Below are 27781 nucleotides of genomic sequence, written 5' to 3' on the forward strand. Positions count from 1 at the left end.
CATGAAAAACAAGCAGCTTCTGATATTTCATCACTTACTGAAAATTAATGAAAGAATCCACTTTTTCAAAGTAAAGTAGCAAATTTTAAATAAGAACATATTTTCTTATCTCTACAGCCTGTAAACCCTCATGAAAGACTTTCTATTATTCGAACTGTCTCAATAATTCGAACAAATTTAAGCTCCCCTGTTAGGGTTGTATAGAGAGTGGACTGTAGACTTAGTTTATCAAAGTTTCGAGATAATCCAAGATAATAGAATTTAAAAACCTCTTCATTAACCGACCCCCTCCCATAACCCGGGCGAAAAAGCGTATTTATGGCGTTCAATTTATATAGAGAAGGAGGACTTTACCTCAGTATCATTGTTGAGATTCCATAGATCCAGTTTCCCCATTCCATCGACGGTAGCGAAGAGTGCGGGATGTTTGGGAGACCATTCCACATCGTAAACATAATCTCCATTGTCTTCGAATGAGTACAACACTTTGGTGGACTGGAACGAGTGAGAAATGAAAGGAATATTATTAATTCACAACGTTTTGCCCTTATCTTACTTTTAACTGATTCTTAAAGTATATTCCCTGTTTTATCTGGCAGTAATGACATGTGGTACAGATGACACATGAGCAGTTCAAAACTTTCAACAACAACAACTGAATCAATTTATCAACTAGCCACTTGTCATCTGACTTTATCGGGTAAAAAGTTAAGCAAAAAAAAGTTTGTACGAAAAATTAAAAAATATATCAGCTCAGTTTGTACATGAGTAAAAACGGTTTACAAATTAGGGGAAAACATTTTCAATCCATCGTACATACCTTGTTATTCCACAGCTTGATTGTCCAATCAAAAGAGGACGTCAAGAAGAGATGTGAGAAATCAATAGGGCCAGGTACTTTGTTGTAATTGATACCGGTCACTGGTCCGTGGTGGCCTTCGAATTGCTCGGATAATCCTTGATTCCTATAAGACAACATAAGTGAGTAAGAATACCAAAGATCAAATCAAAATTTAAATTCGTCAAATTGTTTTAAAACTTTTTAAAGAGCTATCCCTAAAAAAAACTGCTTCAATTAGAACTCGTCTGAACCCTCTTTTAGGTTTGACCACACTTCCCAAAATCTGACATGTAGGACACACTAAACATCACTAAACAAAAATCCTTCATATGCATCACTCCAACGCCTGCTTACATTACATCAAGAACCCACAAGAAAATTGGTTGCAAGTGACGTATTTACTGATTTCACGTCACTTACAACCAATCAGCTGTTAGGTCTATGATATAATACCAGAGTACATTGAAATAATGCATATCATGAATGGATGTTTCAGAACTTAAGTTCATCTTACGTTCCGTGACGTTGCGCAGAGAAAACGGAACCGTCTTCCGTTCCAACCACGAAATTGTTTACGTCTCCTGGTTGAAATGATGCACCAGTCACGGCTACGTATCGCGAGTGAGTATGTTGCAAATCAATGACATCCTATTGGTGAGAAAACAGATCATTAGAAAGAATAATCAACGTTCTTTGTTGAATCAAGGTTGAAATGTAAAGTACAATCAAAGTCATAATATTTGAGAAAAAGGAGAAATTCCCACGAAATCTTTTAACCACAAACGATTTGGAAGCGCTCTAAATTAGGTTGGACGGGTAGAGTTTTAACGCTAGACTTGGATCTGAGGAACTAAAAGTCCAAAAATGGTACAATAGGGCTCAGAATAATAGTCCCTCCCGAGTTGAAATATTCGAATAAATTTATCAATTTGCCCATAAGTGACTTTTCACCCGAACTTTAAATTGCTGAAAACGAGGAATTAACCAAAACTCCCAATATATTTTGACCGAGACTGTACATAAAACGTCAAAGTCAACACTTTTCCAACTTTAAAGGACATTATTTAACGTTTCTCCTTCTATTTGCTTACACAGCATTTTTTTTAAACAAAACAAAGAACAAGTTTTCTTTTTTCTGTGCCATGCGAGTACAAATATTGGGAAATTGTATTGTTTATTCTGCTGACTCAGCAGAAAGCGCGTCTCTTTCTATGTCATAAAAAAAGTCTTTAAGCGCATCATGCTTGTTGTTTAATTTTGCGTGGTAGTATTGACGAAATTTGAAAATTTCCAGGTCAAATATTATTGAAATCTAATCAAACGGTAGGTTTCTTTTTCTATGAATGAAACCGATAATAATAAGCCTACCTGAGGTTGTGATAGCATGTCCAAACTCCAAGAGCACATTTTACCATCTGTTGAGAATGTGATCAAATTGTGTGCGTTTTGTGTTCCCACAACTTCTACACAATATACTGGATGCTGGAAAACGAAAGAAGAATTAATTTTATAGTACCGCAAAGTGCATCTCAACATTTATCGTTCTTACCACGGACAGCAACGGATTTTAATATCGCTCTTCGTATATCTTTAGTCTTCTTCTTTTGAAAATCAAGATTTCTTCTTCAAAAGAATAAGGGAAGGATATGTTAGCGTAAAGGCCCCCAGAGAAAAGTTGTCAATTGTCAATTCTTCGTAACAGACCTTGAAGCTATAAAGCCTTTATTTATAAATATTTTCTAAGCTGTTGATCTAAAAAAACAAATCTGATTTGATATCAGATAGAAAGCCTATCAAAAAATGCTTGTGTACCGTGTGTGCAGAAGCAGATAAAGGTGTCTTTTGTACAGGTGTTCGTTTACGACTTCGGTTGTCCCACAGCACGATCTGTCCGGAATATGAACCACCCACCAGTAAGTTAGGGTGGAATTGTGCGAAACAAACGGACATGATGGCGGACTGAAAATCGAAAGAATACATCAATTAAATAGATAACCTTATAACCAAAATATTGTCTACTTTTCAAGGATGGTGCCAGATACAATATATTCGTTGCATATCGCTAAAACACGTGTGATTCACGAGGAAGTTGGAAGCTATACTAAGCTCTATTTTAGACGGCCAACTTTCTGTCATGCCTATTCCGATTGTTAGAGTAGGCAAAAAGTGGGTAGTTAGAATCTTTACTTGAAAATTTTGAAAATAGTCATTTCATGGAAGTCAAAAGACGGCAACGCATCGGCTTTAGACAAACAACTCTCTGTCCACTTCAATTCACAATTAAAATAGGCAGGGTGAAAAGGCTCAAAATGTCCTCAAACTAATCAGGGCTGGGGCATAAGAAATTCTACGTTGTCATATAAACTAATTAATTAATTAAAGGAGAAAAATGACAGTACTTGATTATGGAAGATGTATTCAGGAGTTTGTGTGTTGTATTTGTTGTTCCACACCAATGCGACGCCATCAGGGTCTTGTGGTGCAGCCTCGTTCTGGTTGTATGATGCCACCAACAATTCTGGATACTGTCAAGTCAAAATAAAACTCAAAGTTAAAAGCGTTCATTCAACAGGTTTCTTCTAATCAAAATTCTTAAAAATTTCTTAGTCGGTGCATTCGTAGAAGTAGTTGGATACTTCCTGGATGCACAAAAATAGAATCTAAAATCGGATACGCACACTAAATAAGGGCTGGTGGGGATGCAGGATGCGGGATGGGAACGCTGTGTCCCTCGTTATAAATCAATAAAAGTTTACAAGTGGTGTGTTATCTGCAGCGAAACGGTTCGTTACTTATTTCTCTTAATCCTGACCAGCTGAAGATAAAGGGAAATCAGCGATTTTACCGTCCTCGATTTTACGGGTCGAAACTGCATGTTGTTTTAAATCGTTTCAGTCACTCATGCGTCCTCAAAAGGGTAGATACGCGATACGAAAAAGCTTTCATTAAAAATGGTCTTTTCCTTACCTGTATCGAATAATCCATGCATGTCACACAGCGATGCTTCGACCACCGCTCGTCGAAGAACTTACGATTCAATGCCAACTTTTTTGATGTCATTGTGTCTCTACAAAAATAACAATAAAACAATTTTGTAGTGTTTTTTAACACAATTTTAAGGAAACTTTACCCAACGAAACTTTCCTCAGACCTTTAATAGAGGATACCCATAGTCGTGATCCAACAGTGGGGTTTTAGGGTTTTTTTCATGAAAAATCTGCATTATATTATAAGATCTAGAGAATATTTCAGCATTAATTGTTTTTCCTTCAAACACCGTGTCAATTTGCAGATCATTTTGGGTAAATGGAGAGATTTTCAGCCAAATCTGCTGAAATATGGGCTACACACACTTTATTTCAACCCTAACTCGCCTTATCGTTTTCTATCATTTGTGAAATCATTAACACTTGGAGATATTGAGACTTTAGGGGGAGGCCGTAGTGCAGTGGTAGAGCATCCGGCTGCAGTGCGCAAGGTCGTTGGTTCAAACCCCGGCCGGGTCATACCAAAGACTTCTTTAAAAATGGTACTTGATGCCTCTCTGCTTGATGCTCAGCAATTAAGGGAAGGATCAAGGATAAGTGGAGAAATCCAGGGAGAAAGATTGGCACCCTCCCCTACCTTCGGGTAGACAGCTATCGAAAGAGGAGCCTTCGGGTCGCCTCCGACTGCGATCGCAGACTTACTACTTACTACTAGGAGGAGGCTCGCCTTGCAAAAAGAAGGTCAGCACTAAACATATTGAAAAGTGATGTGGGATGTGGGTTGAAATTGAGACGCTGTTTTTTATGAGAACCAGTAAGTTATGGCTCAATTTATTACCCTTCATTTTCGTCTTTGATGGCACCGTAATCGAACGCGTAATCTTCCTCGCAAATCGCTTTCTCGATAATCCTGGCTGCATGGTCGAAAAATTGCGCAAAATTTTGCGATTGTAAAATCTTTTGCTTTGCTTCGTCACTCATTTCGACAACTTGAGGTGCTGAAATTGAATGAAAAACATAATAATTAGTGCATTGACTTTGTTCGGGTAACCTTGCGTTTTATTTAGGGTAAACTACCCATGGCATAACATTACGAAGTAGCTATCATTCTACAAGCCTGTCTTTTAGGAAACGAATCTTAGATTTTTCAACTTTTTAGTACAGTACCCGCTCACAAACTTTTTTTAACAAACTTTCCCGCCAAGACAGGCCAAGGTCATAATTTCTTCAATTTGGGGAAAACCCCACTATCGGTAAAGCCAGCCACAATACTGGAAGATACACTGTAACCGAATGTTCTCAATCTCTCGACCTCGAATTTCTCCTAAAATTCAAACAAAACATCTTGTCTCTAGAATGTCAAACTATTAAACCTCGCCATACCACGAAATTCTCTCCTTCTCGAAATTCTGTCCCTGGCGAAAAACATTAGACCGAGAGCCGTTGAATATTACTCACTTTCTTCTTTTTTGATTGGTTTATCGTCCGTTTCATCTTTGTTGCCTTCTTCAGTCTTGATTTCTGGTTCTGGTTCTGAGATAGAGAAGAAGGAAATCGTCAAGTTTAATGTCAAATGATATACACTCTTTTTTTATAAGCATACGGGAAAATTGGGTCGAGGCTCAATATGCTCAGCAAAATCTCATTTTCAGCCTTAATGTATATGCTTATTTATATGCTTAGAGTTCGATTTGTTGATTATCTTTGGATTCAAGAAAATTTTGTATTTTTAAGTCGGAACATTGATTCGGCTCAAAGAATGAAAGTTTTCTCTTTGAAACTTGGCGCCGCAGGTGGAAATCTTTGGTCCAAGGAAGCTCAAACAGCTTTAAAAGCAACCCTAAAAAAAGTCAGCGTTTTAGAAAAGCTGCACAATTCTTTTGCATTTCAGCTTGGAGGTATGCTTAGCATTATGCTTATTTTTTGCCGAATTTGAGCCTGATTATGCTTATCAACGTTATGCTTATAAAAAAATAAGAGTGTATCTGATATGAGGAGATCATTAGAATTTCATCTGACGAGCACCATTATTAAAAGGTCGATCATACCACGATCAGAAGGAGTTTCTTTTTCTAGTTATGTTATCCCTTATCATTTCTCGCCAAGCATTCACCGATGTGATTTCAAGGTTCTAGAGTCTTGGTTTAAATATTTTTAGTAAATAAATAGAATACCAGAGAATACGGAAACTTGTCACGAAAAGGGTAGGACATCCTAAAAAGCAGCAAAGAAAAACAGGTACCTGGCTCATCTTTTTCTTCGATCGTTTGAACTTGAACTCCTTTCTCATATGATACTAATTCCTTGAAAAGTTTTAAAAAGAGAGCGTCTTTTTTCCTTCAAATAGACATTTTAATAAATTATGTCACAAACATCACTTTGAAATTATTACCATGGTGATTAACCCAGCAGATTTTTTTGAAACCACTTTCTTTTCATAAAAAAATTATTTAATGTCTCAAGGGACATAATCACCATAGTAATTGTTTGAAAACGAGGCAAGTGATGTTTGTGACGTAATTTATGAAAAGGTCTAGTAAAAAAATAAGAGAGCTTCCAGCAGCTCCAAAGAAATTTTAAGATAAAATTGTTCCTTATTTCACCGACCAGAAGAAAACACCTTTCTGCAAAACCTTTGCAACCTATTAAATGACTATGCCCCTACAACTTAGTCATGCAATTTACGAAATCCAATATCACTTTTCGAAGCTCCGAAGACAGTCTGTTGAAAATAGTTGTTTACCTTTGGAGCAACGTTGACCGGTTCGCGATGGCTGACACTCAGTGTCACTGATTTTGTAGGTGCGCTAAAGAAGAAACGAAATGTTGAAGAGTAACACAACTAATTTGATTCCATGAAGTTTAAGTAAGAGAGCACTGGATTGCATCGTAGAGTAACCTTTATATTCAAGCAATCAGGCAGGTATGACAGGGATATAACCCCCCGTACTTACAGTTAACTCTCTCTAATTCGATCTTCGAACCAACGAAAGATTCGAATTACAGAGAGTAGTTTAAACCGCTTTCCAGGTGAGGGGGACCAATAATTAATATTTGAGTTCGAATTACAGAAAGATTCAAATAATAGAGGTTCGAAGTAGAGAGAGTTGACTGTATATCATCTTAAAAATTTGTTTCGGTGATCGTACTCGAAAGTTTATCATAGATAGCACTATTTAGTAAGTACTTGTCATACACGGTTGTAAATGACAGATGAATCACTTGTGAGTTTCAAATTTCGTAATAGCTTGCTTGGAAGCAGATAGTTGGTTGATAGTTTTCTATGCCTACTGAGTAGGCTTTTAAAAACCCAAGGAAAGTACGAGTTGCGAGTTCTTGAATAAACTGCTTAAAAGACCACAAGGTATTTACTTTAATCATTTAATCAGATATTTGGTTTAACGGTGAATTTTCAAAAATATGCAAACTGTACAAATATAAAATAGCATAAAATCCGCGTTTCTTTAAATTCAAATATTGACAATGTAATGGTTTCCTTTAATGAAATCATGAAATTTGAGCTTACTTGCTAAAAAATAGTGTAGGCAGCACAGTCAGAAAAATATCAATCATTACTCAAAGGTTGTGACACTTTTACATTTCTTATACCACTCACGTGTGGTACATACTGAAAGTATCAAGTTCATGATTAGAGGAGATGAGAATGAGGGATTCAAAAACTGTTATGCTAGTCGATTCATTCATTTAAACGAGAGCGTAAATTGATTGATAAAACTGTTCCGAAGCTAGTCTTGATTTTTGGCAGATTCCAATAAAAGAGATCTAGTTATAGTGTAAACACTACGCTTTGATCCATTTACCTTTCGTTTTAGGACAATAATATAGCTAAAATTGGCGAAGGTATAAATTGAAGATATGGGATGGACAGTATATTTAATTCATCCTTGTATCGTTATGGTGGCTACCATTTTGAATTCGATCGCCCTCTACATTTTGTATACGAGACGACCTTTACGCATCATGGACACGCTACTGCTTCACGTATTCACGTCAAGTTTCATTTACGGCGTGTTACGTTTGATTGAGGTACTAATGAGAGTTACGAACGATATAGCGGCTTTTTATTCAATACTGGAATCCGCAAGTTGGTTTTTTGGAATCGCTCAACTATCAATGTTGACCTTGATAGCTGGTCAGCGTTTTATAGCTGTCTTTTTCCCGTTGCGAGTCAGAATTTGGATTACTACGCGACGCACAAATTACGTCATCTACGCAACACATACATTCATGTTTACATTGAGTTGCATCTTGGGTATTTTCTACTGGAAAGGGATTCTGGATAGACGTAGTAGCGTCGTATCTTATGGAATATTAATCATCGTAGAAAGTGTAATTATGTCGATACTCTATGTTTCCATATTTATCAAATTGGCCTTGAACAAGCCGGACACTCAAGGTAACGGACAGTCTCGGAAACGGAAAAAGGTCAAATCGGTTTTATTTTCGTTCATTATAACAGTGTCAAATTTGGTGACTTATATTCCAATAGTGCTCCATATTTTCGGGCTACAATACTCTCAATTTTACATGTTTCTATTGGTATGGGTAGATCCGATTTTTAACCCGATTAGCTACATCATATTGAAGAGAGGCCGTAAAATCGGGGGAAAAATCGTAAAATGGATTCTACAGTTGGATGAGAAATGTAGACACACAAAGAGTACGAGAGACATAAAAGCAACGTTCAAAAGGTCGATAAAAAACGGGAAACTGGATCGGGGAACAAATCGGGATACGATTGTGATTGATATTTCAAATGAAACAGACGAAGAATTGTTTCAATAAAATTATTATTTTACTTTCTAGAGTAGATGCATTGTAAATTGATTGTTGCGACTTCGCTATTTACTTTTTTAACATTGCAATACATAAAAAAATCTCAAACAGACTAAACCCCAGTAACCTCAAAAAGGTACTTCGAATACCTGAAACCTTTTGCTTACAGCAAAGCGTGGAACAAACGTGACAGAAAATTTGTGCCTAGGAACAAGTTTTCATGACTAAGTAACTATCTTTTTATACAAGGAATCCTTTCACTTCCGCATACTAATACATTCGAATATTATTACTGTATACTTCGAAAGAAAATGAAGTTTCTGAAAAAAAAGATAAACATTAATTTATATACAACCGAGAGAGAATATTTCACTCGACCATAATGTCAGAAAAAATATACAAGTTATTTAATCTTTCACATCGGATAAATTGGTCCCAGCTAGACCGTCATTACCCTCTCCAAGTTCAATGTTGGATAAAGATTTCGTCTGACTTCTCATATCAACTCGACTTTGATTTTTATGAATATTTTCATTTTCATTTGAAGTCTTCCTCTTACAGTGTTTGAAATCACCCATCAAACAGATATACCAAATAGCCGTAAACAAGAATTCGACCCAAATCAAAATACTACCAAAGTTCATGATCCAACCAATATTGAACAGCAATCCCAAGAAAATAGGGAAAGAACCAATCCCATAACTCAACGCCAGCAGTAAACAAAACAAAGATGATTTCTTTATATTCTCTTCATTCCGAGCAGCTGCAGTAGCGTTGATAGCACCACCAGTGGCGTGGTTGGTGGCAGAGGCGCCACAATATAGTTTGGGTGGAGTAAAGCGGCGCATCTTGTAAAAGATGACCAAATAAATTATAGCGTTTACCAAGATCTGTATGGACTGAACAACGTTGGAAAGATCGAACATGACATTCCACCAGGACTTCTCTTCAAAATATCCAACAACAATAAATAACGTATAATAAAGAACAACCACGATATGCGAGAGTAGAATCTGAGATCTCGTTTTACCAGGAGTTAGAAGATACCTAGCTTTGACTGGATAGCAGATAGCAATATATCTTTGTACAGCCATTAGAAGTAATAAGTTAATCTGAGCATGACTTAAGGCCCAAATCATGCCAGTGTGGAACAATTCGTAGATTCTCCAGCGATTCCATTCTACAGTGTGTTTTACAATGTTACCAGCGATATAGTATGCTACATAAATGGTCGAAATGATGTAGTATTGCGTTAAAACTCCGTTGAAGGATCGACGCTTGCTTTTGTCTTTGTATAATAGTATGCAGACGGTTAGGTTCAAAACGAAGGATGTGATACCATGGACATATAAACGACTGGACATCCATCTCCTTTGTATTTTTGTAGAAAAGGCTGCTAGCTTCGTTGCCGCCTCGTTAAAAGCATAAAATGAAACAATAGATTTTGATGATATACCACTTGGGAATAGCTTGCTAACAACGTCAAAACTTCGACAAAAGTCTCTGTTGTTCTATTCTTCTCAAAGTCGTTGTATGTATATCACAACAAAAATAACAGAGGCAAAATCATCGTCAGCTTGTCAAAACTCCAACTAATATTTCTAAATTTTGACTTAAAAGTGTCTAATAATTTTAGAGAGTGTCACATTCTAATTTCGATATTCTTATGAAACAGGCTCTCAACTTTGGCAAGCTATTTTTTTCAAGTCATAAAAAAAATTATTGGAGTGACAAAAGGGATTCAAAAGTATACACGCAGTCGAAATTCTGCATTTTAGAGTTGAAAATGTTGATAAAATATATTGCAAACTTGTGAAAAAAATTCAAAAATGATTTTTTTGTGCATTAGGAGTAATGTTCAAGCTCTATCAATCCTTTTACTTAAATAATTCAAAGAAATAAAATTATGACGGAATATTGTCGGATTTTTCATACCAATTTTGAAATACAGGCGGCAACGAAGCTCGCTTCAAAGAGACAATAAAAGATAGACGTCCAGTCTTTTATATGTTCATGGTGATACTGAGGGTATACACAGTGTAAGTGAAACCATTGAACCAAGCGATGGAGGTCTGGTTGGCTGAAAAGGTCTGGTTTGACATTGCTCTTAAAGATGTTTGTTTGATTGATTTACAGATCTCAATGTAACTTCTTCCGTTGGAAATTTTTTTATCAACTCTTATGTTTTTCAAAGTTTGACCACACTTTAATCTACCGAAGCTTGCAGTCGTGCGAGTCTACACAATATTACTCCTAGATTTTGAATACAGTTTTCCTGAATGGTAAATATTTGTTCTTGTCCTTTCCCTTCTTTGATAGCTGATAAACTTTTAAGTACTGTCAAACAGTAGTGAGTGATTGAAAAGCTTCGCGAGATCTCAATTTAAAAACTATCATCAAAAAATAATCAACGAAAGTCGAACGTTCAAATTTTTTATGCAAAGAACTTTAATAGGTTGCACAAAGTTGAAACCAGTTGAAATTGTCAATTAAGATCCGATCATTAGAAAATGAGCTGAAATGAGCTCTGAAATTAAAAACTTTTTTTTCAGAAATCGAAAAAATATCGAGTCAATATTTTAATGATGTGAAGTCACAGTCTTTTAATTTCATGAAGGAAGATCTTTTCTTCAATCTCAATAAAACAGAAGAATCAACTACTTTTTAAGACGTAATTTATTCGTTGATCCCTTATCATCATTTGGGACCAAAAATTGAAGAAAATCTCAATGAGGAAAGAGGAATACAAATTTTGAACTTTGTCTGTTACCCTAACACTGACCAAACTGGAAACGTTGGGATATGAGTTTTCCAGTCAATATTACCTTGGTGATTAAAACAACAACAAGAACAGATAACGAAACGGTAACTAATATCAACATGGAGATACCATGGCAACAGCAAGCTATCCGATTCACATTATGCAGTATCGCTTTACTTGCAAATGTCATTGTCTTTCTAATTATAGTTCGGAAAAGACGGCGACAACCGACCACACCCATGGTCCTCATTTTTACACAATACTTCATTTTAGGGATTGTATTTTGCATTGTATTCTTAGTTTTGGAAAATATGACCCGTAGAAATGCATCAGAGCATAAAATCTATATGCTTCTGGGTTGGTTTGTTTCGCATCTAGCTTATAACAGCTTGGTTTTCATATCCATACAACGATTTTTGGCTGTTTACCAGCCTTTGAAATGCAGATATTGGATCACTAACAAAGTGACTAACAGATTCATCGCTGGCAACTACCTGGCAACATTCATCTACTATACAATTGTCAGTATTCTTGGGATAATGTACCCTGGGTTCGAAGTAACAATATCTCTTGTCAACACCGCAATATTTGCGATCGAGCAGTCTTTGGCTTTTTGTCTTTACGTGCTCATTTTCGTGAGGTTATGTAAATGCAAGAATAACATTGGAAATACAATAGCTACCAGGCGCAACAAAAAACTTGTCAAATCTTGTATGTTTTGCTGTCTCTTATTGACTGCAAATCTACTCTCCCTGGTACCTGTAATCATTTATAATTTCGGTCTCAGAGAACAAAAACTTTTGAATATTGCTCGTGTGCTAGTGTGGACAGAACCTATATTCTCAGCAATCTGGTACATGTGTTTGATGGTAGATTGGGCTTGGTGTAAACGGAGATCTGGCACTAGCAGGGTTCCTGTTATTGATTGTTCAAAAAAACTGGATTGTACAAAATTGAGGGAAGCCGACACAGCCCTGTAAAATTATATTTCCCTCCTTTGAGGAAAAAATCAATAAACGCCCCCTTCGAACTAAAGCTCTAGCAAACTCTAGCAGAGACGATTTTTTTTAAACAAGGCATAGATTTCATAAACATCCCCTTCTTTTAAAGCTTTCCTCGAATAAAAGCCCCTCCAAAAAAAACAATTTACAATGAAAATTGTGAATAATTTTTTTCCTCATCCCTCTATAACAGCGAGTTTATGTATTAGTACTTTTGGGACACACATACATAAACTCGGTAATTTACGAGGTAAAACGTAACAAAAGAAATATCCAGTGGGTTTTAAGCCCAAGGGGGTACTAGGTTTGCGAAATAACGAGGGGTACCACCCGATTTTTGAACATCGCAAACGTTAGTGTCTAAAATTGAGGGGAAAAAAACATAAATTTTGTGAACTTTGGAACCCTTACCGGGAATTCTTTTAGCCTTTTTAGGGGTAAATATTGAAACCCTTGTTTTTTTTTGAAACCCTTGTTTTTTTTTGTAACCCTTAGGGCGACTGAAATTAGATATTGTGATTCTTACGACCCTTAGAAGGTCTTTGAACGGGTTCCCAGGGTACTGAGTGTCTATCTATCAATGAATAAATCACTTTGAAATTATAATTGAATATTGTGAAATGGTTTTTTATGAACTGAAAGCCTATCGAGGAGCAAATACTATTTTAAAAGAAAGTATAATTATGATTATAAGTATTACGTCATTGCATTTGAGTAGGAATATCGACGTAGTTCCTAGAACTGATGACGTGGTACTATAATCCACGATGACAAAGTCAAACGACAGAATTGGAAACTGGGTAAAATCACAAAACTTATTAGAAGCACGGACGGTAAAGTTCGAGCCTGTGAGCTATCCGTTATTACAAACGGCAAATTATCCATTTGAGTATTCTAGGAAGAATGAAGAGACCGACGAAAAGGTCACTATCAAATTTGTTGATGAAAAAGACACTTTAACGTTCGTGGCCGTGGCGGAAGTGTCGGAAAAGAAAGTATAATTATACGTATTACGTCATTGCATATTTAGCATATATTAGCATATATTATATCATAGTATATTACAGTCCTTTGTATTCTTTTGAGTTAGTTTTAGTTATGACCGCAGCCGCGTAAGGTATGTAGGTAAAGATATTACATTTTAGGAAAATACATAATTCTATTAATATTTAAAGACTGTGCTCTAAAAAATACGGAAGGGTCTTTGTATTTTCATTTAACAATAGTTGAAATCTTTCTCTCAAGTCAAGAAGGTTTTCAATTTCTCAAGTAATGCTTCATTATATTTTGCTATCATCGTATATAAACTTGCTAATTATATCCCACTCAATCATAATGGTTTTATGAAACTCCCTCGAGCTTCATATCATCACTAATAAACTAAATTATATACAAACTTTGTGCTACCCATTATATGCTCATTATATGCTACATTACAAAAAGCTAAATTAAATTCAAGGGGCAGTCGGAGTAGGTTTCTTCTTGAAAATTCCTTTACATGTTTTGATATTCATAACAATGTAAACACAAGGAGCCAAGACCCATTGGAACATCATAAGAATGTAGCCAAGATACTCAACCCTTAAACCAAACAATTGGATCGACATGTTCAGTAATAAATGTGACGACATTGTAACTTCAGATCCCAGCGTGATAACAAACAGCATACACACTGTTTTCTTGTCGTGAAATTCTCCGTGCGTTTGAGAACCTTCCATGACTGGTGCATTACTTTTGCAACAAGCTCGGAAGAAGAATTTACAAAACATTGCAAAGTACATGAAAATCATAACTGCTAATAGGAAAAGAACAATAAAAGTATAGGAATGATTAAAATATGCAACACCTTTCTGAAACCACCTGGAGACAATGTACATACTACCTTGTAGGATAAAAGTCATCAAGTATACTACACCAAGAGTGATTCTTGTTTTGCCAGTAGTGACCCACATTCGAAGTTTCAATGGGAAGAACACTGCAATAAACTGCTGGATGCCGGTCATTGTTAAAAATGTTAAACCATTCAAAGCGAACATTTGTGCAATGCATATTAAAACATAATATTCAGGTTGATACAGTACAGGTAAAAAGAAAGCATCGAATAGAATGTGGTTGACGAAAGTATGACCGAGAACTTCATCCAAAACAGTTTTTGATTTCTTCAGCAAAATGACAAGGATAGCTATGGAGCAACATAGTATTGCCACAGCTGCTAGAATGATTACAATAAGCATGTGGCCTAGCATTCATCAAATAGGTTGCATAGATGAAGTTAAACCATAACATTTGTGGTCTCAATCCATAAAACAAAGGATATTTTAAGTATAGTCACTAGAATGTAAAAATTCATTAGAAATAGTGCAATTCAAAATAGAAGAACTCCACCAGAATTCAGGACTTAAGCCAAAACCAGTTTCTTGTTAGTCTAACAATCTGCAGGCAAAAGAAATCTTAGTTATAAAACGAACACATAAAATTTTAATCTATGTATTTTATATCTCAATATACAGTGTTATATTTTCTAATTGCTTCAAGATAATTATGAAAAATTTTGTTACAGAATGTCAGCAAGCAATTGATTTTAAAAAATAACAAATTTTCAGTAGTTAACAAACTAGTTATTTTGAAATTAAAATTTTCATTGAATGAAAATTTGTAAACTATTTTTCTGGTAGCCACACACATGTTAGCAAACCCCATGAAGGGCTAGTGAAAAACCTATCATTTAAAAAAAAAAAAAGATCTTGGAATGTCCAAATATCCAGTGTGGCCAAGGCAGAACTTTTCTCGTTAACCGAAATCTGAAATTTAAACAACTAATTAGCCCACATCCTTCGAATCTTAAAAAATTCTGCTGCATTTTGAGACGGTCCTTTTGTACTTCGTTAAGATGAACATCTGTGTAAGCCAAAGAAACTTTGTTATTTGAAACACCAGTTTTTCTCATGAGTTGTCAATAGAACTCATATGAATGCTTGATCCTCGGTCCACATCTTGTTTCATACACAATATCTTTCGAATCGTTTTCTTCAAATCCATACAAAGCCATATAAAAATGCCAGGCGACAATATATGATCGATCCAATACAACCAAAAACTCACTCTGACGTGTGTCCCATCAAGTATGCGTAAGCTAACCAACGTTAACGGCGTGTAACTGATTCCCATCAGGACTGAGATTGCCAGAGTCACTAATAACGCTCTTTTCTGTTGCTTTCGCTGGCGTACAAGATTCTCTTGATTCTGTTGCCAATCGCAAAAGAATTTGACCACAATCACTACATTGGCAATCAAGATGATTGACAATAGTACAGACAACACAATTCCCATCGCAACGATGAAATGCAACGGTTCGATCACTCTGTAACCAACGTTCAAAAAGCCCAAACTGTAAATAACCAGTGTTCCCAAAGTGGTGGTTAAAATGTAAATATTGGTTTTACCTTTGGTGACAATGGACTTCAGTTTCAGTGGATGAAAAACGGCCACATATTTTTGGAGAGCTAAACCAAACATAGCCATAATTTTCAATTGACCAAACAATGATAACATCACAAAGCCGTACTCTCCAATAATATGAATATAACCAAGCACAAATATGAGGACAATCATGAATGACACACTGCTGATGTAATTGGCCAGGAAAAGAGAATCTGCAGGTGTGAATCGTTTCTTGGTGATGATGTAGAGGATACAGATGAAATGAAGGAGACATGAGATAGTGATGAATGTTGCACAATCGATCAGAAGCTGACGCACATGCTCATTCATTGCTCAAGATGTTTTCACCAGAGCTGATGATAATCAAAGACTATCGAATTTCGGTTGAAGATTGAATCATGATCAAACAAGAATGTTCATTCTAAACTTTTTCATCGACAAACCTTTTCTTCTCTAGTTTTTCATGTACTAGGATAGTTACGTTCTATTATACTATTGATTTAAAACAATACTACTAAAACAGTCTTTTGATTGAGCGTTTTTATCTGGCTAATACAAAGTCAGAATCAAAATTGAATGTCCAAAGGTATCAGAAGAATTCTTCTTCCAACGAGATTTAGGTTTTGTCGCTTTGACTCGAGTAATCGAGGTATTTATCAGAACAACTGGATAAGGAGAATGAGGCTCAGAAATGTCCAAAAGAACAGGTTTCAAAAGGATCCTAAGCATAAAACGGCTGAAATTTAATAAAATTAAGGGCCAAATCCTAGAAACAAGATCATGTTAGGAACAGTTTGCAGTTCAAAGTGCTTATAAAATAAGAACAGCCCAGTCTAAACACAAGATTGATAGTCCTTACAAAAAAGAGTACAATTTCTAGTTCACTTAAGGCTTGGGGACACGAGAAGTTATCTTCGAACCCAACAACGTGCCGGCGACAAGGATTAGAAGAAATTGTGAAAAAACGTATGGGTTTCGATATAAGGGTACTCAAGGCAGAACGCTTAGGTGCTCGGAAAGATGAAATCTATATAATGGAGGCCGTAAAAAACTCTTAACAATGAAGAGAAAAGGAAACAAAGTCTGGCATCCATCCATAAGTAAGATCTTTTGATAAATTTTAGAATAACTGACGATTTTGCAAGAAAAGAACAATAAGAGATAATTGAACAAAAATCTTATATGGAAAGTAAGACGTAGTCCTAAAGCTATACTCGAGAAGTCTAGCACCATTACGGAAACAACTTATAGTAAGAAGAGCGGGTTAGAGGCCGAGTGTGTGCCTAACTGTAAAACTCTATAATAGTAATATTTTCTAAAATGAACAAAATCAAATGACATAATCATGAAGATTCTAAGAAACAATAAGCAATTACACAAACTTTAACATAGCTGATAACAGTAATATTTCAATAAAACAGTACGGTATAAACTTTTTTTTGAAGATTAGATTTCTGGAAAAATAATGCTAACTTGGCCTAAAATATGCTAAAAATGATGAAAAATGCTAAAATTCCAAAAATCATAAAAATCATGAAAAACATGCCGAGTGGGATCTCTGCCACACGAAAAAAACTTCTCGTGTCCCCAAGCCTTTATTCAATTTTTATCTGTTTTTTTTTTAACAATGCAATGAAAATATTAACAGAAAATATTAACAAGAAGTATCTGGCTGTGGAGATGTTCACCTACAAAGTTGATTGACATAAATTGAAATAAAAACGTAAAAAGCTAAAGAAATTCAAGTGTGTTTTTCTGTCCTCATTTCTCGATTGAGGGAAACATTAAAAAAAACACAGCTAATCTCGCAAAGAAGTCAATTCTTATCTCTTGAAATGAGAATTCATGACATTTCTATTTTCCTAAAAAACGGCAAAAAATGAAGAGTTATTATGTTGCAGGTGCTACATCAAACAATTTCCATGTCAACTTTGTAGGAAAACACAACTTTTTTGCAATACTTTAAAGAATAGAGAGAAAGAAGAAGAAACCATTACAATGGATCAAGAATGGATGGAGTTTGTCCTCGTTAAGAAAAATGTCACAGAAAATAAAATTGAAAAAAATATATACTCCACTGGCGATAGTAAAGGAAAAACTGAATTTCCTAAATGACCAATTATTATAATGTATCAATTTAAAAATTGTTTCAAAAGGAATTGTAAATATATGAAAATTTTCAGGGGTAAGATAATTGGTATAAATCAGAAAATTAGTAGAAAACATCATCAAGCGGTTTCAAGCAGGACGAGCAGGCGAACGAACCAGAGCGGGAGTTTCAAAAAACTTGAACGAACTTGAACGGAGAAAAAACGAGTTTCAAAAAACTTGAACGAACTTGAACGAAGAAAAAACGAGTTTCAATAAACTTGAACGAACTTGAACGAAAAAGAACGAGTTTCAATAAACTTGAACGAACTTGAACGAACTGGAACTAGCTTGAACAAACATTGAAGTAGGGTAAAATTAAACGAACTTAGACGAGTTTGAACAAACTGAACCAAGCTTGAACGAGATGAAGGAACTTGAACAGGACTGAAAGTTCGAAATCATTACTATGTGAGCTAATTTATCATTCAAGGAAATAATTGGCCGAACGGCCGAGCAACGTTATGCAATATTATTTAAAGTAACTGGAAAAGCAATAATGGAAAATCATTTTCATTAAAAAACATGAACACGAAACAGTTTTATTTGTAATTGCAATTAAGCCTGTTTATCGTTTTATTTTACCTTTACCTCAGATTCATGAGGAAACATCTGCTCCTCCAAAAGTTGGGAACCATTTTTACCATTGACGTTTGTACTTTTGTGCCTGGTAATGAATTATGAGACTTTAGAGGTGCCTTTTAAATTCGAATTTGACCTCCCAGTTTACTTTTATAATAATCTTTTCTAAACATTTCGACATAAAATAATGCTTCCCTTTTTCTCTTAGCATAAAATAAAGAAGACTGGTTTTGATTTTTTCTGACATATTGAAAAGTTCAGATTCTTCATAACAACAGTATGTTTATCTTTTGAGAATTTTATCTTTTGAGTTTATTTTTTGCAGTGAAACTGGAAAAACGCAGCAGAAAGAAAGAAATTGCCAGAGAATACCTCATCGTAGCTAGAGTTTTATCAGTAGCGTGAAAATTTGAATAGCTAGCAAGCGCAAAAACCGGAAAAAATACTGATATACTAGAAATCCAAAATGGAGGAATATCAAATTCTTGGTGTAACCACGCTGGTGGTGATGCTCGTCTCTGGTCAACTCTACTTATATGTGCTTTACCTACCGTGGCTGATATGGGCATCCCTGCGCCTATCTTGCCGCGGCGGTTTAAGTCAGGCGGCCGCCTATCATCTTAGGCGGCCGCCTAACTTTTCAGGCGGCCGCCTATCTTTTCGGGCGGCCGCCTAACTTATCGATGGATGGTCATCGAATTAGCTTTCTGGTCTGTATTTTATATTTGAATCTTAGGCGGCCGCCTATTCTAACTCAGGCGGCCGCCTAACTTGTTGAATCTTAGGCGGCCGCCTGAGTTGGGATAGGCGGCCGCCTGAGTTGGGATAGGCGGCCGCCTATTCTAATTCAGGCGGCCGCCTAAGATTTAACAAGTTAGGCGGCCGCCTATCTTTTGTTGCACGTGTTAATAAAAAGTAAACAAAAATACCATGTATATACCATGGTGTATCAAGTTGCAGAGGAATTTCAAAAGCAAGCAAAAGGAAAATGGTTACCATTTTTGTTTGTTGTTTGTTTTGAAATTTGAAATGATAAAACTGGCGGCCGCCTGAATTGAGATGATAAAAATACAGACCAGAATAGATCAGCAAGATTGACTAATTAGGCGGCCGCCTAAGTTAAGATAGGCGGCCGCCCGAGTTAATCCATCGCTAAGTTAGGCGGCCGCCCGAAAAGATAGGCGGCCGCCTGACTTAAACCACCGCGGCAAGATAGGCGCAGGGATGCCCATATCAGCCACGGTATTTACCAGATCTACAAGAAGAAACGAACACCATTTGACATTCTGCTGGCAAATACATACATCAACAGCTTGTTTGTCACCGTGGTCATCATAACATGTCAAATCATCGCGTATTGTTCATCGTGGGACTATCTGACACCTGCTTTTCCTTATTTACTCACGTCTCTTTTACTGGCTTTTGAGAACCAAGTCATTTTCCATCTGTTCAAAGTTTTCCAAGCCTACGTTGCTATAATACATCCACTTCATCTCAAAGTATGGATAAACAATAAAAGAACAAAACTTGGTATACTGGGGATCTATTGTTTCACCACGTGTCTCTACGTTGCTATTATGGTTGGTATCAGATTGATGCATTTGAATGTGGATAATATCACTTACGGCGTATCTCTGGCAATCTCCATCAAGTTTCTAATAGCTATGTTAGTGTTTATACGCCTCAGTTTAAATTTCATCACCAAACACTTCCAAACAAGGAAACACTCGAAATGTACTCACGATAAAGTTAGGGCTGATAAATACAGGAAGACCTACATTGTTATGACTTTACAAATAACACTGAAAGTGGTCAGTTACACACCGTCTATTTTGTATTACGTTAAGATACCGCTAATTTCACAAAATGTAGCTTTGCTAATGATGTACTTAGATCAGGTCATATCGCCCATTATATATATTCAAAATTATCGTAAAAGCTCTAGTTAAACATAAAAATTTTTTGTCAATAACTGGTGTCTACTGTAATTCTTCACGGCTCCCAATTTTAATTAATTTCAGATAAACTGAATTTTCTTGAAAGATAATGTTTTTATCCAGTTGACTCAATTGAATTATTGAGTATTGTAGGAAGCAGTAGCGATTTCAAAAAATCTTTACATAATGATATCCCACTCACCATTATCTATTCAAGGTGTCCAAAATTTCAATCTGATTCTATCAAAAGTTATTGCCACTTGTAATTTTACTAACAGCTTATTTGAAAAGAGCTTTATTAACCGTATTTTCTTTAAATTTTTCAGGCTATGATAAAAGAAAATCACCATCGACAGTCAATTAATCAAATGTTGATCGAGTGAAATACTGAGATATATAAAGTAACAGTATATTGACGGCAGTTGGAGGTAATTAAAGAGAAGAAGAAATCCAGAATCGAGTTTGAGCTTATAGAAAAGCTTGTTTTCTAACTAGTGAAAATCTCACTACTCTTCAAAAGATTTTCCCCAAACTTTGCGTTATTACAACTGGTACCGACTTGAAGGCGTATAGAAATATCATCAAGCAACGATGCTAGAAGAGGATACCTATTTTACCTGTCTTACCGTATTGATAACTATCGCATCGTCATGTTGTTCTATAGCAGTTGTAATGATCGTTATAAAGAAACCGAGGACCGTTTTAGACGAAGTACTAGCTCACGCTTTCCTCACACAAATTTTATGTCAAATATTTTTCCTTGCGCAGTCTTACACTTTACGGGAAGCAATAGCTACATCTTCAGTAAAGAGTTTTGAGATTTATGCAATCTTAAGCATGCTCTATGATATGTTTTCGGTGGAAAGTATGCTTTTCTTAACAATGACCGCTATCCAGCAATTCATTGCCGTGTTTTACCCATTCAAACTACGAATCTGGGTGACGACCCGGAAAACGCGAGTAACCGTCGCAGTTACGTACATATTTTTTGTCTGTCTGTTTTTGAGCTACTATCTAATTGGCAGGTATGGAAAAGTGGACCAACCTTTATTGAGTTCAATATATAAGATTTTAAAGGATATAGTCTTTGGTGCAACTCTTGTTGGCATTTTGTTTATCATTTATTCAGCTTTGTTATGTAAATTCATGAAACGAGTTTGCTGCAAACGCTCTTTCTCTGACGATTCATCCTCAAGCACACACGGTGGCCAAATTCAGGACCGGAAAACACTTTGTTTATTATTTGTCGTTTCTATGGGAACTGTTATTAGACGAGTAGGGGAGACTCTCATTGAGTTACATGAAATCTCGGAGGACATGATTCGCTTCGGTATTTTTGTTCTCATCTGCCAGTGGATATGGACACCTTGTATTTACGTTGGGATGAACTTCAAAACGTGGAAAGATAATTGCAAGAGACGAAAGAATAGAAGACCTAACGGAACAAGTTCAATTCATTCTTATGTCAACTGCTCTGTGATTGGTCAAAGAACCGTGTTTCGGTTGAGAAATTCACCCGAGCAAACTACACTATAAAAGTTTTTTTAACAGAGATATTGAAATTTACCACAGAAAAGAAGTCGTCCTTCAAATGATGATGTAAACAGGCAGTCGAACTTTATGGGCTTTGTGCTTAGATTATTTGTACACGTTAAAATTTGATTTTGATTTTGATTTTATTCAGAAAGTGAATTAAAGCTGTATGACAAAAAAACAAAACAATTAACAACAAAAAAAATTACATAAATGTGAGCCTTCTTCAATTTTCATTTTTGATTGATTTTATATTTTCAAATATTTCTCTTTAAATCGGTCCCCAAAAAGATCTCATCAAATTTTCTTCATCTAATAAATTTCAAACGACTTCATCATCTTCATCGAGATTGCAATCGTTAAGCAAATTTTTGGCAAGGAGAATAGATAATAAAACACAGTACAATAGTCGAGATTATAGTTTGAGTTTTCTGTCAGTTCATTTGAGCTTTAATTTTCAAGTTTAAAATTAAAACTTGAGAGAACTTTCATAAAATATCATTCGTTGTTTTTACCATATACTAATAATGCCTTTAAACAAAGCTGTCACCCGTATTTGAATTTGAAAAAAAAGAAATTTAGGGTAGACATATTTTGTGTAAAGATGTCAAGAAAACACCTGCAATTTCGAATTATTAAAAGGTTTCAAGCGAAAAGAAAAATTTGAAGACAGGTAAATTTACGAAGAAGATTGTTTATGAATTTTCTTTGTGTTGTTGAAAAAAGTACAAAATATCATTTTGAAAATTCCATGTTGGCTAACCTATTATTATTTCAACTCTTTAAAGTTAAAAAACTGATACCACGAAAATGGATCAAGGAGACATAACCATACTAGGACTTTCAGCCGTTTTAACAATCCTTAGTATATCAGCTATCGTTACCATCGCTCTAAAGAATGAAAGACGTAACACATTGGATATAGCTCTTGCCAACACTTACATCAACAATCTATTATACTGTTTAAACTTCGCCGTAGCAAAGTATATTACAGAGCATGAAAAGATGTACAAGGATGGAACGGTAGTGTTCAGAGTAGGCTCAACCTTCTTCGCTTGTGAGATCATCTTCCTCACCCTGGCAGCTTTGCAGCAAATCATAGCCATCACATACCCTTTGAAGATGAAAGTTTGTGTCACCAAAAGACGAGTCAAACGTGTAGTCATTCTTGTCTACGCCATTGTGTTACCTTTTAGTTTAGTTTTTAATCTGAATGACATATACTTCAGAATGTTCACTGTGAATCAATCCAGCAAGATAAAAGATTGGTTATTAAAGGCACTGATAATTATTCTAGTTCTTGTGTACATCACACTTCTGATAGTATTCATACTCAAACAAATGTGGAAAACAGATTCCACAGATCCATCAATAACACAGACACACGGTCAGTACCGTCACAAAAGGACTCTTTGTTTGTTGACATGTGTTGCATTGGGATCGTTGCTGTTGGTGGCTGCAGATGTTGGACATAGCATAGAAACGATGGAAATGAATTATGATATTATAATAGCATTGATATTTGCTCAGTGGTTCTTTTCGCCGGTTAGTTGTATCTTGTTCAATTGGAAAGTGTGGAGAAACTGTCTCTTTAAAAGAAGAGCATCGAGTGCATCTTTGGGAACTCGACTTTAAGTTTTTATTTGCTTTTTAGTATAAGAACCAGTAGGTTTCAAGTGAAGCATGGCTTTTCTTATTTTTATGTAATCTTCAGGCTGAAATGCTTTGTGACATTCTTCCTAACTTTGTTCTTTTATTTTTGAAAAACAAAATCCTCCTATTCTTATAAAAATTGTATTTATAAAAGAATTTATAAATGAATCGGAAAAATAAGAACCTCACTGAAATATGTTTCGTTTTCGCCGAGTCCCACGTAAAAAGATGCTAAGACTCAATTCTAAATCAACAATTCAAATAGAAAAGATTCAAATTTTAAAATTTTGAAATTGGGCTCCTAATCACTCGGTCAAATAAGTGCTTAATAAAACTGCCTCCCTTTATTTATGTACTATAAAAAATAAGTGACATCGGAGTTGGAAATTACAAACAAAAAACTCAAAACATCTGCAACTAGACCACGTGAGTTTTCAAGCTTGACAATATTGTTACAACAGAAATTGAAACTTGAGAAATCAATCTCCTAGGCTTATGCAACTTTATATGAAGAAAACTAAAAACACATAGTAAAAATTGCACTTGAATGACCTTTTCTAGTTTTAAACACCATTCTAAAGTCTCAAAGTGCAAGAAAAAAGACAGAATCGGACTTGCAAAGTTTGATGAAACTTTTTTGTTCGCTTGAAAGAGCATTCTCAGCCATATTATCACTAGCACCAAATGGGAAGAGAATTTGATTGGGACAGGATCCTACTATGGAGTCTGTCCATGCTTTCGATGTTGGCCAGCATCTTGGCAATCATGACAATGGCTTTAAAGAGATCGTACACACCGTTAGACATCACTGTCATTCATACTTATACAAGTTTCCTCATCTTCTCTTTAACTTTTACCGGCGGAATGCTCTGTTTCGAGAACAAATGGATCAAAGAAGGCGTCATCGTACTTAAAACCAGCACCGGGTTTTTAGCTATGGGAACCTCACTACTAACAATCGCAGCTCTTCAACAACTCATCGCCATAGCTTACCCACTTAAAGTGAAACTATGGGTGACCAAAAGAAAAACAAACATTGCAGCCATAGCTTTGTACAGCTTCATGGTGGTTTACACAGGTACCGAGATGCAACTTTACTTGTTCAAAATCGTCGACAATAGCATCATGGTTGAAATAAAGAACCATTTAATGAAAGTCTGCATCAGTATCCTAGTTCTGCTTCATCTAGCAACGCTCTATAATTTCCTTAAACACCGATACAGGACAAATTCAATATCAAACGCATGCGTGAGTGGTCAGTATCGACACAAGAAAACAATTTGTTTGATGTCTGTGGCAACCTTTAGTGCGATATTAATGATGGTCTCTAGGATAGGAATAGACATGGATTTGAGCAGAACTGTGGCGTCTGTTATGGTGAATATAACTTGGTTTTTGTCACCTGCCACTTACATCGTTTTGAACAGAAAAGTTTGGAAAGAACGTTTTATCAAGAAACGAAGGAGCAGAACAAAGAGTCGTATCAATATGGCAGTAGTTTGAAAAATGCCAGAAATGTTGACGGCTAAATAATGATGTAATTTTTTTCTTGACTAATAAATCTTACATCATTACAAATAAAATGTCTTACGCCGACACCTCTTACCAAAAGAATTATATTGTTTATGATGCAACTTTGAAATAACACACTTTGAAAGGCAATAAATTAGTAAAAGTAGATCGTTGTTTTTAAATTATTTGTCAACCAAATAGTAAACGATAACCATGTAATTGTAAAACGGGATAACTTAAGCACACACTAAATAAACAAATAAACTGTGAAGAAAATGAAGAATGTGAATCGAAACTTACGACGTGGTAGTTGTCTTAACCTCACTTCCTGCTGGTTGTGTATCTGGAGCAGACTTCGGCGTTGAAGCTTCAAAAGAGGATTTGGTGATTATTCAAATTAAACTTTCCATGTATTTTTTTTTGTTGCTATATTTAAAGTGTTTGTATTTTGTCAAGATATCTGCAAACTGGTATAAGATTTACTTAGAAAAGAATATATATCTTATTTTGCCATCTTAAGTTAAAGATTTCCCAACTTTATTCAAAAGTAAAATCTATCCCAGCAATTAAAACTTACGTCAGTGTGTAAAGTTTGGGTGTGTATACAAAAATTAACATTAACCATAGGCCACAAATTTATTGCAAACGCAATTAACTGCATTAAATCCAGTTTGTCATATGTAAGGCTCTTTAGCAAGGTCAGCATTTTTTTCTCAGCAATACAAAACCCACTTCTGTACTGTCAATCTGGCTTTAAAAAGGTTGCGTTCAAGTTGTCAATTAGTTGAAAGTTTAATGTAATAAACAAAAAAACTACAATGCAAACCTGATGGTGTTGTTCCGAGGTCAAGTCCTTTCAACAAGTTATCAATATCAGACCCACTTGTTGCATCAGCACCATGTTTTGGACTGCTATGTACTGGACTGGAAGTTGAAGTTGATGCTGCTGCTGAAGGCTAAATAGAAGAGAAAATGTTCAGTTTGGAAATACTGTCACCAGATATTTGAGTGATTGAGATTTAACCCAACCCATCTGAAGGAGAGGGGTTGCCTTTTTGGGTCAAAAATACCAGGTGGTGGTTTCTCCGGTTGTGAGACCGTGAAATTTAGGTGCTGCATTCAAACCTGATAAATATCATTTTAGTCTCCTCTCTCCTTAGACTTGAGACTTATAAAAGGCCTGACAAAGCCTGTCTAACACAAACTAGACTCATCAGGGGGGGGGGGTCAGTACTAAAATGTAAGACATACATGAGTACTAAAAGGATTTTCGCAAATTTTTGACATACCCCCACCTATTTTTCGAAAATGTTATTTTAGTAACATGTACTAAAATTATTTTGAGCAATTTAACATAGATACCACCCATTTTTTGCCCTTTTACGGGTTTAAATTTACCAAAATGGGGTCATTGTTACAAACCTAGTCGAATTTAGCGCATCAATCTGCATAATAATATAATTTTATTACTAAACTATGCTAAACTGTACATAAAAATATTTTTTTTAAATATTTAAAAAATTGGAAAAATTCTGAAAGATTTTTTCAAAAATTCCTGAAAAAAAAAATCAAATTTTTTCCAAAATTGTTAAAAAAAATGCTCCATTTTGGCTGATTTTAGAACAAAATACTAAGATTTTTCAAATATTTCTTTAAGGGACCACCCTTTTTGGTATTTTAGTACACATGGTACTAAAATTATTTTTGAGCTTTTTTGCAGTACCACCACGTCACTAAATGTCATGATGTCTGAGATTTTAGTACCGAACCCCCCCTGGACTCATAAAAAATGAAATAAATTAGTGGATTTGTAGATGTTTTGACTATCAAAACAAAAAAGTTAGTGCTTACTTTGTTTTTATTTCGTTGTGCACGAATTTCTTCAAGCCTTTTCTTTTTGCGATCAAGTTCAGCTTTACGATCAGCCATTTTGTTTAAATATTGCTTACAGTATTATATTATCTGTTTTAAATCCCTGAAAATAGACGAAAAGAAATGAGTCATTCTAAAATCATAAACAACAATTGTGTGCCACTTTTAACTTTACTCTGGTTTCAGAAAAACTAATCAGCTCTTAACTTTAATGATCAGGCATCAATCAGAGACTGGTTGGTTAAAAAAGAATTATTCTATTCAAGTGATCTTACAATTTTTTATAAATTCCAAAAAACAAGCAATACTTTAATGGACCTACCTATTTATAAAACGAATAATTAGAATTCAATGGAAGTAATGTATAATTTTAAATTTCGAATTATATATCTATTGGAGCGGAGAAAGCAATTAAGAAACACCTTTTCGGCAGTACTAATGTGCATCTATGTGTAAAAAATCGCAAAAAACTAATGAGAAAATCTCGAGAAAATCTCGAGAAAATCTCAAAAAACCGCTTTTTTCGGGACATTTCCGGTTCTAGCGGCCGGAAAAATTTCTTTTTCGAAAATTGGGCTCTGTCACATTTTGAGCATTGCCATTTTACATCATTGTGCAAAAAATCATGAAAATCTGTCGAGTATAAGTTGTAAAAATGAAGGAAAACCGTTTTACGCCGGTTTTCGGCTGTTCCGGCGATTTTTAAGGAGTTCCGG

At 35.4% G+C, this 27781-nt stretch overlaps 1 protein-coding gene across 1 annotated transcript in view; it reads right to left on the bottom strand.

Annotated features, from left to right (window-relative positions):
• The window catches only part of LOC136820243 (dynein, cytoplasmic 1, intermediate chain 2a-like), a 32682-nt gene extending 5512 nt beyond the window's left edge, over window positions 1-27170 (bottom strand). Inside the window, exons 1-14 of the mRNA XM_067076438.1 lie at window positions 27045-27170; window positions 26020-26149; window positions 25494-25560; window positions 6572-6635; window positions 6071-6131; window positions 5287-5361; window positions 4667-4826; window positions 3809-3908; window positions 3241-3366; window positions 2654-2800; window positions 2210-2323; window positions 1356-1489; window positions 821-965; window positions 355-495 (exon numbers count right to left, since the gene is read on the bottom strand). Of these exons, the coding sequence (XP_066932539.1) occupies window positions 355-495; window positions 821-965; window positions 1356-1489; window positions 2210-2323; window positions 2654-2800; window positions 3241-3366; window positions 3809-3908; window positions 4667-4826; window positions 5287-5361; window positions 6071-6131; window positions 6572-6635; window positions 25494-25560; window positions 26020-26149; window positions 27045-27122 (1542 nt within the window). The 5' untranslated portion in view covers window positions 27123-27170. The remainder of the gene's footprint in view (window positions 1-354; window positions 496-820; window positions 966-1355; window positions 1490-2209; window positions 2324-2653; window positions 2801-3240; window positions 3367-3808; window positions 3909-4666; window positions 4827-5286; window positions 5362-6070; window positions 6132-6571; window positions 6636-25493; window positions 25561-26019; window positions 26150-27044) is intronic.
• Between the last annotated feature and the right edge of the window lie 611 nt (window positions 27171-27781).

This window comes from Clytia hemisphaerica, unplaced genomic scaffold, assembly GCF_902728285.1.
Source record: "Clytia hemisphaerica strain Z4C2 unplaced genomic scaffold, Clytia hemisphaerica genome assembly, whole genome shotgun sequence".
NCBI classification, from domain to species: domain Eukaryota; kingdom Metazoa; phylum Cnidaria; class Hydrozoa; order Leptothecata; family Clytiidae; genus Clytia; species Clytia hemisphaerica.